This window comes from Daucus carota, chromosome 4 (assembly GCF_001625215.2).
Source record: "Daucus carota subsp. sativus chromosome 4, DH1 v3.0, whole genome shotgun sequence".
Taxonomy (NCBI): domain Eukaryota; kingdom Viridiplantae; phylum Streptophyta; class Magnoliopsida; order Apiales; family Apiaceae; genus Daucus; species Daucus carota.
Window position 1 is genome coordinate 30,974,643 of NC_030384.2, and position 14,869 is coordinate 30,989,511.

Consider the following 14,869-nt stretch of genomic DNA (forward strand, 5'->3'; position numbering starts at 1 on the left):
AACATAAGCAGTCAATAACTCTGTATTCATAATGTAACTTGAAAACTCAATTATCACAATTTGCAAGTATGCAGTAATGCACAAAAGAACAATAATGTAAAGATTTCTGCTCTGATCTTAGTGTGCTGTAATACTAAATCTAAATTGTATAGCAAGATGATATATCTATGGATATCATATTAAAATCTAACAATCAAGAACTCCCTCACTGGCGCAGTGCCATCTGGAGCTGAAGCACCTGATTTCTTTGGTCTGCAGGGAGGAGATTAATTTGCTGAGGTGTCAGGCTCATGACCTGCTGAAGTAGTGCTGTTTCCATGCCAGGACTTAGCTGCGAGATTTCCAAAACTAGAGTTAGCAGAGAGTCGAGGTAAACAGCAGAACTACATATTCTGTTTAAAGATTGTTCATTAACATTTTCCTGTTAATGAGTGGGTATATTACCGGTTGGGGACGAGGTGGGTGACTGCCAGTACCAATCTGGAAGCCATAATGCGGAATTCCTGGTAAAAGTGGTGTTCCTGTTGGGTCCCTTGCGCCAGTTATCCAAGGAGGTCCTCTATCTGCTTGCACTTGATTAATTTCCGTCCGTATATGTGGAGTTCCTCCCTAAAAGAATGAAACAGCATTAGCCCATGTTACATTTCAGGTCTTAGAAACCAACATGTCCAGGCTTGTAACATTTTCTGTTTCTTATGTTGTCCACATTAAGCAACCAAATAAGACTATCAATGAAGTCATCTGATAAATTGCAGGCTCCAGCAATCAATGCTGCTCCCGCTTAACTGCAGGCCATTCTAGTTTTTACTTCCTTACAAGTTTGTTTGAAGAGAGTCCTATATCTAGACAAGGAGAAGTTTTCCATGCAAACATTGATCCTTTTATGAGAATTACTAGTATAAATTAACATTTAAACCAATTTTAGTACCATAACAGAATTTTCTTGTCATACCATCCACCAACAGCTAATTAGTTTAGAGATAAACATTTTAGGATAATCCTCTGCTACTTGTATAAAATGTAACTTGAACTAATTTGTGGAATAGGGTTCCTAAATAGGAGACTGCTAATTTGTGCTATGGTTCCTAAATAGGAGACTGCTGCAGTCAGAGGTGGCACCATTTGCACCATTAAGAGACAGGCTAATACCTAAGGCAGCAGGGACACCAAGCCGCAATACTGCAGATGCCATTGAATACCGAAGATAAATGAAAGTCAATTTCTAATCATCAGATAATAAATCAAAAGAAATTATCAAAAAAATATATCAAGAGGACCACCAATATAGTTTACCATTTGCACCACAACAGGTAATGGTACGCAAGGCAGATAATATTCGGGATAAATATCAGTTCATTATTCATTTCGTTCAATATATCAAAGTAGTCACTTATTTTAAAATTGACTCAATATGGTCACCAGTTTGAAAATATGTATCAACTTAGTCATTAAAATTTCAAAATTTCGTATTAATTTAGTCACTGCAAGATGGTTAACTTGATAAAAAAAATTCAAATTATTGACCAAATTGAGTAAATTTTGAAATGAGAAACTCCTTTGATATATTTGAACCAAACAAATGATGAATGTGATATTCATCCTGATAATTTTCTAGGAAGCACTATTACAGGTGCAATCAGATAACAGAGTGAAACTAAAGTCTAATTATTAAATAATAATATTTTAAGAGATACTTTGTAGATCATCTTATTTTTATGTATACGCTCATGTACACGCGAAGAATACACTGAAAGTAAGAACACAAATCACTAGTCTACACAATTGCAATGAAAATGAACAATTCAAGACTGGAAGAGAGAGCATACAAGTGTAAACATGTTACTTCTTAAATCATTACTTGTATGCTGACAATTCATTTAAATTTTTTTCAAAAGATATAATCATAACTGTAAATAGCACAGCTACAAGGTAAGATGCGGTTTACTTAAAATGACAACTAGTTTCAAATAAAGCAACTACTACAATTACACCCATGAAGTGATGCTTGGTATCAGAAGGAAAACTAACATCACAAATTTGCAGGTTAGAGGATTCTATAAATGGGAACCGAAACTGTGATTCTTCCTAGAATTGCAATGAGCATTCAGCACAATTTCTGAAATCGCAGTATCTTATTCGTCGTGTTTTAAGGGTAGTTTGAGCGGTTTAACAAAAAAAAAATTAAAATGTTTAAATGTAAAAGGCATCTTAGTTTGCATTCGATAATTTAGAACAATAGTTTGGCTCAGAAAAAAGCAAGGCAGACCTGTGCTTATAGAGGGCTATGAAATCACGCCTGGGGAAAATTAGTTTTATACTTCATTTACTGTCATGTTAAAGCCATAGGCTACTAAAAAAGTGTTACCATGCATTACAAAGTCACCATTTTTTAACAATTTACATGTAATGTAGAGAATCATGGCGTCTAGTTATACAAATACATACAGAACACATATAATAGATTATAGATATATCTAATTAAACCACCTAGGGAAAATCCTGGCTTCAAATGGGTGGCTTCTCCCTTCATCTAGATCTTCCTTCCAATTTTAAAGTAAAGATCAAGGTTTTAAAATAAGCTGTAATCAGAGATTTGGCAGATACATACAATTCTAGTACTAAAATGTGAAAAACTTTACACTACACTTTGTAGCCCTCGTATAAAATAGTAACAAAGAGCATCCTCGAAAAAAAAAAGCATACCTGGTATGAAGTTGGTTGGTGAGTAGGTATTGGATGTCCCTGAGAAAGCAAAGGCCCCATGGTAGCCAGATGTTGATGCCCTGACTAAATTATCTATAATTAGTTAACATTGTTCTAAAATATCGATTGTGCGAACGTTAACACTGTAACTACAAACTCCTTACATGAAACATGGGTCGTGCATGATGCATCTGAGGTGCACCAGGTTGCTGCAAACCTCCATTTAGTCCCATTTGAGAGTGAGTTTGATGACAAAATGCTGGATTGAAAGGTGATATTTGTTGTGGTTGCGATGGTGGTTGGAGCTGCATGTGGGATATACCACTAATGTGTAATGGTTGTTGTGACTGAGTTGGGGTGTGATGTGTAGCCGCTTGAATTGCAGGATGGAAATTTTGAACCTGAGGGGGTTGCGATAGCGATACTGCTGTTGCTTCAAAACTTACATGCTCCATAGGCTGCTGCCATGATTGTAAAGGATGTGATGGTTGAGTTTGGGATTGAACGCTTAAAGAAGGAGTAGCAGAGGATGGCAATGGCATTATAGTTTGTTTTTGTTGTGGTTTAATTGTAGTATCTTGTGCCTCGCATGCACTTCTTTGATCCTCTACATCAACTTGACCATCTTTTGTTGAAGTTGCCTCGACATCAGATTGCTGAGATGATTTTGATGGTTCCCGAGAATTCTGTGATGCTTGTGGAATGCCTTGAATCTAAGCAAAAGTGAAGTTGTTTTGAATTCTAATGCTAAGCAAACAGGAAATCCTAGAAGTTTTTTAAGTAGTAACTTAAACTAACATACCACTTCAGCAGGCTTTACCATTCCAAGCATTATCTGTGCCTAAAGCAGATAAAAATAAAGTTAGGACTAACATAGTTCAATGAGTCACTACAAAGAAAGTATTGTATATAATGTAAATTATACACAGAGCACTCCTGTTTAAATTCGAAATGGTTTTATAGCTAAAAATTCATGTTATAAAATTAGACAAAAAAATGAAGTCCTGCACCCCACTTAATTTTATAGGAAAATACCAAATCTAGAACAGTTTGACAGAAATTTGAGTAGCTACGATTGTTTATAGGTGATTTTTTTTAACATAACATCGTGCATTCAAAGCTCTAAAAACACTCATTCCTCGTGGTTCCACGACATTACTTTTTGTTGACTAATTTTTTAAAATTTGTGTTGTTCCTACACAATCTTTCATGATAATCAAATGCCACAAGATACTTAAAAATCATCATACATTGCATGTTATATTTATTTAAAAAAAAGAAAGAAGACACGTATAAATAAAGATATCACCTATAACTATGAAGAAAAATAATCAACTATGCTCTATGAGAAATTGTCACATGAAAAAGGATATTTATTTTAATGAAAAGAGTATCTAAGGTCACAGTGGAAAAGTTTTCCACTAGTGCGCCTCAAATTCAATATTTGTACATCTAATTAAAATTCAAGGATGTAAATATCCGGTAAAAATAAATAAATATGCAAGTTTTCAGATGATTTAGTGATTTGGATCATTCATTTTTTAACAAAAAATAATCAATCAATCTCTACCGTTAACATTATATAAGAAAATAATATCATTACAAAATCAATACTCTGCAACTTAAATTTGCATAAAAACTATTCTACTACAATATTTTGACATAATCTTCACGTTTGTAAGAAACATGTTATAGCCCGCATTAACAAAAGTATTCTAATGTGGCCTTTCTAAACTCCAAGCCCTTTATTTGAACTCTACTATCACTTTTATAATGGGTTAATTATCTAATTGGGCACTTACTTCACACAAATATATCATCTTGGATACTCTCAAATTTTCGGTCTCATTTGAAACACCGTTTTCAGAAATTGTATCAGTCTTAAAAATAAAAAGTTAAATTTGAAAACAAATCAACGGTACGAGAAGTGTTACTCATGGGGTTTTAACACAATAGGCTATAGAGATTATGTAGGCACGATTAATTGAATTTCTGCGTCAAGAAAATGGCTATATATGGATTATTAGGGTCTTTCATAACATATCTCTTCCACCATAAATTTTACCCATTTTTTGAACGTAAAAATTAAATTAATCGTACCTACATAATCTCTACAGCCTATTCAATCAAAGCACCATGAGTAACGCTTCTCAAACTGTCGATTTGTTTTTAAATTTAATGTTTTATTTTTAAGACCGATACAATTTCTGAAAACGATGTTTCAAATGAGATCGAAAATTTGAGAGTGTCCCGGATGATATATTGGTGTGAAGTTAGTGCCCAATTTGATAATTAACCCCTTTTATAATTGAAACACACACAGACTGAAAAACACACCCAAAAACATAATAATACACAAAATCAAAAGTTCAAGAAATGTTTGAAACGCTAGCTTGCACATACACTCATATACCGAGAGAGAGAGAGAGAGAGAGAGAGAGGGGGGGGGGGAGGGGGAGAGAGAGAGCGGGGGGGGAGGGGGGGCGAGAGAGAGGGGCGGGGGAACCTGAAAGAGATTGCGAGTTAATGAAGGACTAGAAACAAGAATGTCTCTGGCTTGTTTCTGATTTTTTTCAATCAATGCCTATATAAAACACAAGAATGTATGTATGTGTATATTAGTTTAACATGAATTACTAAGAAACATATAAAGAAAGTTAAGGGAGAATAGAAGATGGGGTACCTTCATCTGAGACATGATGTGGTAAAGCTCATTTTTAGACATTCCGGCAATGCCTTCCGATATTTCCACGCCGCCGAGCTGCGTCTCCGCCATTCTCTATTCGCTGCTGCAGCCTGCAAACGGGGGCTAATATTTCTCAGGCACTTCGCACTTGTATAAAACAAAATTAATATTTAATTAGAAAAATTAAAAGCATGTGTTATTTGACGCATCGTAAAGTTAAACCAATCATTGAAATGTTTTAAAATTACCGTTTATTCCCTCCGTCCCAGTCAATTCTATACAGTTTCCTTTTTGGGATGTCTCATCATTTCTATACATTCCCAAAATAGCAACTTGTTACAATATAAAACACTGTCACACCCACCACATTCTTCCACTATCTCCATTCTATTATACAGTAATTAAAACACTATTACACCCACTACTTTCATCCACTATCTCAAATCTATTATTTAAAATAAATGGGTCCCACCACTTTACCCACTTTTCATTTAACTTTACTCATTTCTTACACTTTTTCTTAGTCTCCGTGTCCAATCCCAATGTATATAAATCATTGGGACGGAGGGAGTACAATTTAGTAAGTTGAACATTTTGACCATTGTTCACTTCGTCCCATTTTATGTGAGCTGGTTTGACTTTCATGGACTGGTTTGACTTTCAGAGAGATTAGAAAAAATGTAGTAAATGTAGTTGAAAAGTGGGTAAAGTGGTGAAACCTATCAATATTTAATAAATAGATTTGAGATAGTGGAGAAAAGTAGTGGGTGTAATAGTGTTTATTTAATAAAAAGAGAGTATAAAATATAGAGATAATGGGTGTAATATTGAAAAGTAGTGTTCAAAAATAGTAAGTATTATAGGTTCATTCTTTTTGGAACATCCCAAAAAAGAAATGAGGTCACATAAAATGGGACGGAAGGAGTATAATTTATGACTAGCATTGATCGGGATGTATTCAATTGCAAAAAAAAAAAAACGAAATTATTAATAAAATCTGAAAATATTCAACTCGGATTTTTAAAAATTATATCAAAATCTTGGAATGTTCAATTGAAAATTTTAAATTATGCAGCAAAATCGGCAGTATTTAATTAAGATTTTAAATTATACTTTAAAATCCAATAGTATTTAATTAGGATTGTTTGAAATCTATTAAAATTTGATGATATTCAAATATTAACGGATTTTTTTTTAGAATTCATAAAATGATGGATTTTGTAGGATTCTTCGATGTATTTTAAATTTTTGGAAATCTTGTCAAAAACCTATATCAACTTCGTGACATTTTATCAAGAATCCACACAAAATCAAAATCAGATACAATTCATTAAAATTCATATACAAAAAACATCCTTTTAAATCCCACTTGAATACATCCCTTTTATGTTAAGCCCGTATTTTAAGCTATTTTCGACTTTAAGGGTCTGTTTGGGAGTGCTGTTACAAATTGTTGTGCTGTAAAAAAAGGTGTCGGTAAAAAAGTGTTGTTGTAAGAATCAAATAACTGTTTGGTAAGTTTTTTGATACGTGCTTATTTTGAATTTATAATATAAAAAATAATATTTTCGGTGAGGTTTGATAGTGAAATCTATAACAATTTTCTGCAAAAGCTGAAGAGCAGCTTTTTCCAAAAGCATGAGAGCACCTGCTTATTCAAAAAACAACTTTTTAGCTAAAAGCTGCTGTTCGGAAAAGCTATTTTTAGATTTACCAAACAGTTTTTAACATGTTTTTCAGCAAAAAGCTACGATTGATGTGTGCAACAGTAATGTCAAACACTACCTAAGCCGGAAAATTTTTGTCTGTGTGATAAGTTAGAAGCCGTCTATGGTAGATTTAAATCGGAAACTAATTTAAAGTTAGAAGTTACTAAAGGACTGTTTGGCTTAATTTAAAATATATGGCTTATTGCTTAAAGTAAAGAAATGGATTATAAGGGAAGTTGACATTTTAAGTTATACTCCCTACGTCCTTTTTAGTCGTAACGTTTGACTTTTGACCTGTCAAATTGATCAAAATTTAACCGAAATTTATTAATATTTTATCAATTAATAAAATAAAATAAATGTCATCGGAAATAAATTTTAATCTATTTTAATATATAATTTTCAATTTGTAATATAAGAACAATTTTTGATCAAAAATTAATCAATCTAACTATTATAATTAGAAATCTGACAACTAAAAAAAGACGAAACATCAACTATCTTTCTTGTACCAGACTATCAAAGTGCGTCCTAAAAAGATAAGATGGTCACTGGTCAGATAAAAGTAAAATACGACAGGACGATTGTTTCAGAGGTTTGACCATTTTACTCTGTTAATATTAATGTTTGGTAGTTAGCGGATTAAAACAGATATTTGGGTTCAACAAAAAACTACTTTGAGAAGTTTTTTGGATTAAAAGTTTTGATTGTGTCATAAAAAAACTAATCAAATAGCTATTTATCAAACAATTTTAAAAGAAACCGCTAATTCAATTCGTTAGTCAAAACATCTATTTAAATCAGCTAGTCAAAATATCTAATTTAATCCGGTAAGAGCATCTCCAACCATACAAAGCCCTTGGCTAAAAACTGAGTTGGCATTCCAAAATTAAAAAATATAGCCAACGTCCTGAAAAAATAGCACTCCAACCACGTGAACCTGTTGTCTATAATTTTAGCCAACCTCTTATGGATGGCTAAATTTGTCGAACCTTTACAAGTCTGTAAGAAATCTGTAGGAAGATTGCACATCATTTGTTACCATATTAAACTGATATATTCAATTTTAACAATTTAAAATATTAATAACATACGGTGTTGGCTATAATCGTTGGCTAAATTGGATCTGTAAGACATTATGTTAAATTTGCTGAACCTGTAAGACATTTTGCTTCAATGGTATTGGTTATATTGGTTGGCTATAATTTAAAAATAGTATGTTATTAATATTTTAAATTGTTAAAATAGAATATATCAATTCAATATGGTAATAAATGATGTGCAATTTTCCTACAAATTTTCTTACAGGTTCGACAAATTTAGCCATTCATAGGATTTATAGACAACACCTGAGCATGGTTGAAGTTGAGTTTTTGGAACTGTTGGCTAAATTTTTTTATTTTAAATATGTCAACTCATCTTTTAGCCAAGGATTTTAGATGGACGGAGATGCTCTAACAACTGACCGTTAATTCCTAAAGAGGTTCCGAACCCTATCACGAACATATCCCTTTTTTGAGATAATTGTTCCATGGAGATTTCGATACCTTATTGAATTATATTGAATACCAAGTACTCGTATCGGAACTTAGATTATCTGTAAAAATTAAAAATATATATATAATTACGTGACTGAAACAAGAAAAAGTAAATATTCGCTCTTTTTCCTTATTTTTATTCAACAACTAAGGGAGAATTTACAATTCTTGAAATTATACTAAATATTTTCGAAAAATATTCTGGTCAATCACTGACACATGCACGTTCAAAAGGAAACGTATTGTATTTTTTAGTAGGTACAAGAAAGTAAGAACTAGATGCGGAGGGAGTAGATGACTAGATGCGATGCGATCTCGCAAACGAGGACAACACAATAATATTTTAATATTTATTCGAAACCATAAATAATAAAATAAACTCCAAAAATCTTACCTATATATACAACACTCACCTGTGATTCTAGCATACCCCTTGCCTATTTGCCACACGCCACACACACATTTACACGCACTGTTTATATAAATACACCGCTCCTCTTATCTCCCTTTCTCTTTGTATCATACCCACAACAGCTCCATTTATTCAGACCAAGTAAGTATTCTTGAACTATACATACATACCATGTATTTATAGTTAAACAACACATGTTTTTGTATGATATTAATGATGTTTCTATGTTTGTTTTAAAGGGGGTTGCTTGTGTGGATCTCCCAGAGAAAAAAAAGATGATGAACAGATGTGTATATGTTGATAACAGTGAAGGGTTTGGTTCTTCTGGGGATTATTTGATGATGACGAGAAATGGTTCCAGTGGTGTTGTTTGTCCTAAGCCTAGGCGTGTTAGTCTCTTCAATTTGTCGAGGTATGTGTCTTTTTTTAATCATGGGTGTTTTTTTTTTTCTTTGGGTTTGATTGATTTTGAAATTCTAAAGATGTGATTTTGTTATGTGGGGTGTAGTTATCAAGTGGAAAATTGTGACTCAGGAGCTGGGTCAGAGCTTCTGGACTTGTTTCTCAACAAGGTATATTATCTTTTTTGTTTTCAATATGCGTTATGTATATGATATGGTTATGGTGTGTGTGTATGTGTTTATGTGTAAAGTTTTGATTTTTGTGATATGCAGAAGGATGGAGTGTTCTGTAATTTTTTTATATGGGAAAGTTGAATCTTGTATTTTGGGGGAAAAATCTGAAACAAAATTTTGGAACAGGCTGAATCTTGAGTTTGGGGGAAGAATTGAATCTTGAATTAGTCTCTTTTTGGATTGATTTTTTTGATAAAAATAGGTGAATTTGCAATTCATGCTCCTTTCAGAAAGATTATTTCTTTATTTGCTTGCAGTTATACAAGAGTAGTTAAAGACATAGCTAAAGATATGAAGGTTGTGAGTATAGGGTTTATGTTGTGCTTGCAGGGATAACTAAATTTATCAGTCTGATTGTGGAAGGTTTTATCATCATCTAGTCTTCTGATAATGTTTACAGCGTCGGGGGTATTTCTTTCTATAATTTCGAAGATGAAGTATTTGGTTTTGGATGTTTGTTGATAAATGAGTACATATGGTTAACTAGTTTTTGACAACGTCAGAGATTTGAACTACAATCACCAGAGTTGTTGAGGTGGACTTGTCGTTACTAATCATTATATGACGTCTAGCTTCAGTTTCTTTCTTGACACATAAATTAACATGTTCACTAATGGGTGCATTCCGTGGATATGCATTTATTGTAATAAAGTTGTGATTAATTTGGTTGATTCTTTTGTCGTTTAATAGGGAAGCTATGGCGTTGAAAATAGCAATCATCAGCTAGCTTCCTCGCCGCCGTTTTTCATGGGATCACCACCAAGTCGGGCATCGAACCCAGTGGTCCAAGATGTTCACTTTGGGAATACCACGTCCGGTTCATTTTCGCCAATTTCTGAAACCTCACCATCATCCCAGCATAATAACGGGGGATGTGCTCGAGCCAAATTTGGGCAAAAGCCAGCTGCAGTTAGGATCGAAGGTTTTAACTGTCGCGGAAACAACTGCAGCATTTCTGTTGTAGCATAGAAACATATATCTATTCAAGTATCCCCAAAGGCAGGGTGATAAATCACTGAGGGGAGATTTGCGGAAGAGAGGTACTATGTTTAGTATTGTGTACATATAAAGTATCAAATGTTAAATCATTTTACTCCATTTTGTGGTATAACAAACCAAAAGGGTAAATTTCAGATGTAACCTTTAGGTTTTGAAAGAAGGTTGAGTCTAATTTAAATAATTGCGAAAGCTCTCTGTAGGTTAGATTTTGGTCTAGGCAAATGTTTGGAGCCTTTGGAGAGTTTTTGCTACTTGAGTTTGTTATCAGTCTTGTCCTTTGTAATTGTAATTCAGGGCAAGGTGGATACGCTTTTTCACAGTTTTCCTTGAAAGCTTTTCCCTTTCTTTTCGTGCTGACACTTCATCAGAAGAACTGTATAGATTATAGGCAGCATGATAGTCTTCAATTTGTGATAGTTTATAAAGTAGACCTTGTAACCATTGTAAATTTCATCTTGTTGGCGTCATATCTTGGATACTTTGCTTGTTTATTCTGCATATGACCAATGTCATTCCATGTCCATACCTTTCGGGTAGACAAAGCTCCACTTGTTGGGGTTATCGCATGTTCATATCTTTTCTTATTGTTATAATCGTGTGCGTGTTTGCGCGCTTGTATTACTGTCCTTTTGTTCATAATATCTTTAGTGGTGTAGGGTAATGTCGAAAAATGTTTGATATTTTGGTTTGTTAAAATGTCCAAGTGGGCTATACATGGACTTTCTGGAAAAAGGGAAGGGCTGTGGGGTTCAAAAGTGAAGGTTATTCATTTGAAAGGTGAAGGAGTGGAGTATTTTGTTGAAATGCCGAATGGTTTTTGTAGTTTTGTTCAATGGCAGCTGTTGAATTGAATAGCTGTTTTGGCACATCAACAAAATTTATAAAGTTGAGTGTGGTGGGGGCATTGGCCGCCCTGTAATTGCTGAGTCAAGGTGTAGTGGACTATGTTTGGGATGTGGATTAGTATGAAAATTTGTGTGGTTGACAAAGATTTTTGCAACACAAAAGGTTAGGAATCTCTGCACCGAACAAGGTGTGTTTGATTCAGTTGAACACTAGGGGTCACATTAAGAAGGCGAAAATGACATTGATTTAACTAATCAATTTCTTTATTAATAATTTTATTAGTAGTAATATTTGTAGAATTACTTTTGATTGATGAAACTGGAATTGCAGCTTACATATGTTGAAAATTCTGATACAACTCTGAAGTCTCAGGTTTCAAAAATGATATATTTCCTGAAAAAAGGGGTTTACGACAAATTTTTGAAAAACTAAATGCCCATTTTTTCGGTCATTAAGGTCCTTGTAATATTTTGTCTTTCTGGTAAGGGGTATCATTTGATCAGAAAACTTAAAACTTGGACCGTTTTTCGGAGAGGTGTCTGAGAAATAAAATGAGAGGTGGTGCATCTAGCATCTGCAGAAATAAGATGATGATGTAAACCAGGAGGCCTCAGGCAGCCTGAAGGGGCACACATTGGAAGCAATAGCAACTTGTGCAAAGAATACTTTTGATATAGAAATAAGTCTAAGTGTGTGTACGTAGCCTATGTATAAATGTTTAATATAATGAAGCCAGAATTTGTTATGGACTTTATGAGTGTCAGGCCACTTGAATTTTAAATCTTCAGAAGTATGCTGCCTGCTAGATCTGGTCTGAGGAGCGTGTGCGTAATAATATTACACTACATGTTGTGTAATGCTACATTATTGTACATCATGTTTGGGCATGTAGTTAACACATTGCTTCCTTTTCATTTAAGCTAAATAATTTGGTTGCACTTGGGTGACTCATGAGCACGATGAGCAAGAAACCGAATTAAAACCGAAACCGAACCAAAACCGCTAAAAACTGATAAAAATTGAATCGTATAAAACGAAACCGAACCGAAACCGAAAATTTAAAAACCGAACCGATTATAATAATTGCGGTTTCGATTTTAGGTTATTACCGAACAGAACCAAACCGATTATAATCTAAGATCCCCCAATCTTAAGTTGTTAAAACATTGAGATTTTCTCAACCTCAAAAATATATGCAATAATGCATACAATTATATGATAATTAAGAAATTCTAAAGAATAAGAATATTATTACAAGCAACATATCAATATTTTTGAAGGTGAAGCAAAAATTTATGTTTAAAATACTAGAAAGTATACACATGTAATGAAGCTAAACAGTGAACACATTTGGAATTTGCAATGAATTGATAACTATGGATTGAAACAGAATGCATGATCGAGGGCTATACGTTTTATTATGATCAAACTTCTTCATGAGCTTATTTGAAAGATTTAGTTCTGTAAACACAAACGGGAAATTAATTACTTTAATAACATTTTATTTATTCAGTTTAAAAGTATATTTTTTGTTTTTTTTTGTTTCTTACGATTTTAAAACCGAAACCGAATCGCCTGGAACCGATCCGAGGTTTTTGAAACCGCAACTAATCCGGCGGTTCGGTTTTTAAAACCGAAACAGGGGGTTTTGTTTCTTGTTTCTTGAGTAATGACTGCACTTCATGATTCTCTCTTCTTGTTAAGGCTCTTAGGTTAGATTAGGGATAGAAACGGGGCGGATCGGTTCGGATATCTGAGATATTCAAATTCAAATTATTTTTAAAATCCATATCCATATCCAATCGAGTTTCACATATCAAATCCAAATCCAAATCCAAATCCACGGGTTTCAGATCAAGTTCGGGTTTGTTCGGGTTTATCCAAAACCCGAATCCCGAAATGTAAGTAGTATTGAAAAAATATTATTTTTAATTTTTTCGACCTTGAATTTTATTATATTTAAAATTAAACTACACTAAAAATAAAGTATCACACATTAATAAAATCTCGAACCGTATTTAATAATTTCTAAACACAAATCTTCACTATATGGAGTATGAAATTTTAAAGTAATTCATTAGTTAAAAAAATGACACTATAACCCAAGAATATATACATTCACACTTTACATATATATATATATATATATTATAAACAAAATTTAGTATATTTGGAATTGAAGAAAAGTATATTAGTATACTCTGTACATATACATAAACACACACACACATTTGGATTTTTTTTGGGGTTTCGGGTTTGGATCGGGTTCGGATTGGATTCGGATTTCGGGTCGGGTTACGATACGGAATACCTGATATCCAAATCCAAATCCAAACGCATTCGGGTCTAAAAATCTAATCCAAATCCAAAAAATCGAGTTCGGTAAAATCCATTCGGGTCGAAACGGTCGAGTATCCATTTAGATTGAATTTTTCTGCCCTAGGTTAGACCCAACCAAACATCCTGTATATGCCACTCACGGAGCCCACTAGTATATCTCGCTTGTGATAAATTTGGGCTGATTTGATTCTTCGTACGCTCTTTGTGGCCCAGTCTAGAAATTAGCAGTTTGAAAATTGAATTAGATGTTTTGATTAGCAAATTTGAATTAGTTGTTTCGACTAGCAGATTGAATTAGTAATTTTTTTTATAAAACTGTATAGAGCATCTCCAACAGCGTTGAATATAATCGTTGGCTAAATCAATCAATCAATATCAATATACTTATATAAAGGAGAAACGAGGGGCGTGTAGGTGGCGCCTCTCACATCGCTCCGTTTTATTTTTCTAATTTTCTGAAATTTTTGGATGAAAAATATTAAAAATTAGAACTACCTTTTTTAGTTTCGGGTATATTAGAAGTCAATATACTTATATAAAGGAGAAACGAGGGGCGTGTAGGTGGCGCTTCTCACATCGCTCCGTTTTATTTTTCTAATTTTCTGAAATTTTTGGATGAAAAATATTAAAAATTAGAACTACCTTTTTTAGTTTCGGGTATATTAGAAGCAAGTTTCAGAATCTGATTTTGTTTCAATTTTGTTTCAGATTATTTATGGAATATAGTATCTTGAAAGTTTTAATATGATTTTGTTTCAGATTATTCAATTATGGGAAAGACAGATTATTTATGGAATATAGTATCTTGGCGCCTCTCACATCGCTCCGTTTTATTTTTTTAATTTTCTGGAATTTTTGGATGAAAAATATTAAAAATTAGAACTACCTTTTTTAGTTTCGGGTATATTAGAAGCAAGTTTCAGAATCTGATTTTGTTTCAATTTTGTTTCAGATTATTTATGGAATATAGTATCTTGAAAGTTTTAATCTGATTTTGTTTC

General features: G+C 33.2%; 2 protein-coding genes across 2 annotated transcripts; one reads left to right on the forward strand and one right to left on the reverse strand.

The window, feature by feature from the left end:
- On the reverse strand, positions 1-5,550 carry LOC108216434 (cleavage stimulating factor 64). The gene is made up of 7 exons (XM_017389195.2): positions 5,387-5,550; positions 5,210-5,287; positions 3,506-3,544; positions 2,868-3,416; positions 2,704-2,787; positions 445-609; positions 1-331 (listed from the first exon to the last, which is right to left on the reverse strand). The coding sequence occupies exons 1-7, from the start codon at positions 5,477-5,479 to the stop codon at positions 206-208; spliced, it is 1,134 nt and encodes a 377-aa protein (XP_017244684.1). The 5' UTR covers positions 5,480-5,550; the 3' UTR covers positions 1-205.
- Positions 5,551-9,044: 3,494 nt separating this feature from the next.
- Positions 9,045-10,999, forward strand: LOC108216327 (uncharacterized). Its single transcript, XM_017389064.2, has 4 exons — positions 9,045-9,189; positions 9,288-9,460; positions 9,557-9,620; positions 10,374-10,999. Exons 2-4 carry the CDS (start codon positions 9,324-9,326, stop codon positions 10,650-10,652), a joined length of 480 nt encoding a protein of 159 aa, XP_017244553.1. The 5' UTR covers positions 9,045-9,189; positions 9,288-9,323; the 3' UTR covers positions 10,653-10,999.
- Positions 11,000-14,869: the final 3,870 nt, after the last annotated feature.

Excerpts from the sequence above, each read along its gene's own strand:
- LOC108216434 (XM_017389195.2), bottom strand. The coding sequence starts at position 5,479 with ATGGCGGAGACGCAGCTCGGCGGCGTGGAAATATCGGAAGGCATTGCC. Across the intron at positions 5,288-5,386 it reads ACATCATGTCTCAGATGAAG|GCATTGATTGAAAAAAATCA; the intron begins GTACCCCATCTT and ends TGTTTTATATAG. Across the intron at positions 3,417-3,505 it reads TGGTAAAGCCTGCTGAAGTG|ATTCAAGGCATTCCACAAGC; the intron begins GTATGTTAGTTT and ends ACTTTTGCTTAG.
- LOC108216327 (XM_017389064.2), top strand. The coding sequence starts at position 9,324 with ATGATGAACAGATGTGTATATGTTGATAACAGTGAAGGGTTTGGTTCT. Across the intron at positions 9,461-9,556 it reads AGTCTCTTCAATTTGTCGAG|TTATCAAGTGGAAAATTGTG; the intron begins GTATGTGTCTTT and ends TGTGGGGTGTAG. Across the intron at positions 9,621-10,373 it reads TGGACTTGTTTCTCAACAAG|GGAAGCTATGGCGTTGAAAA; the intron begins GTATATTATCTT and ends GTCGTTTAATAG.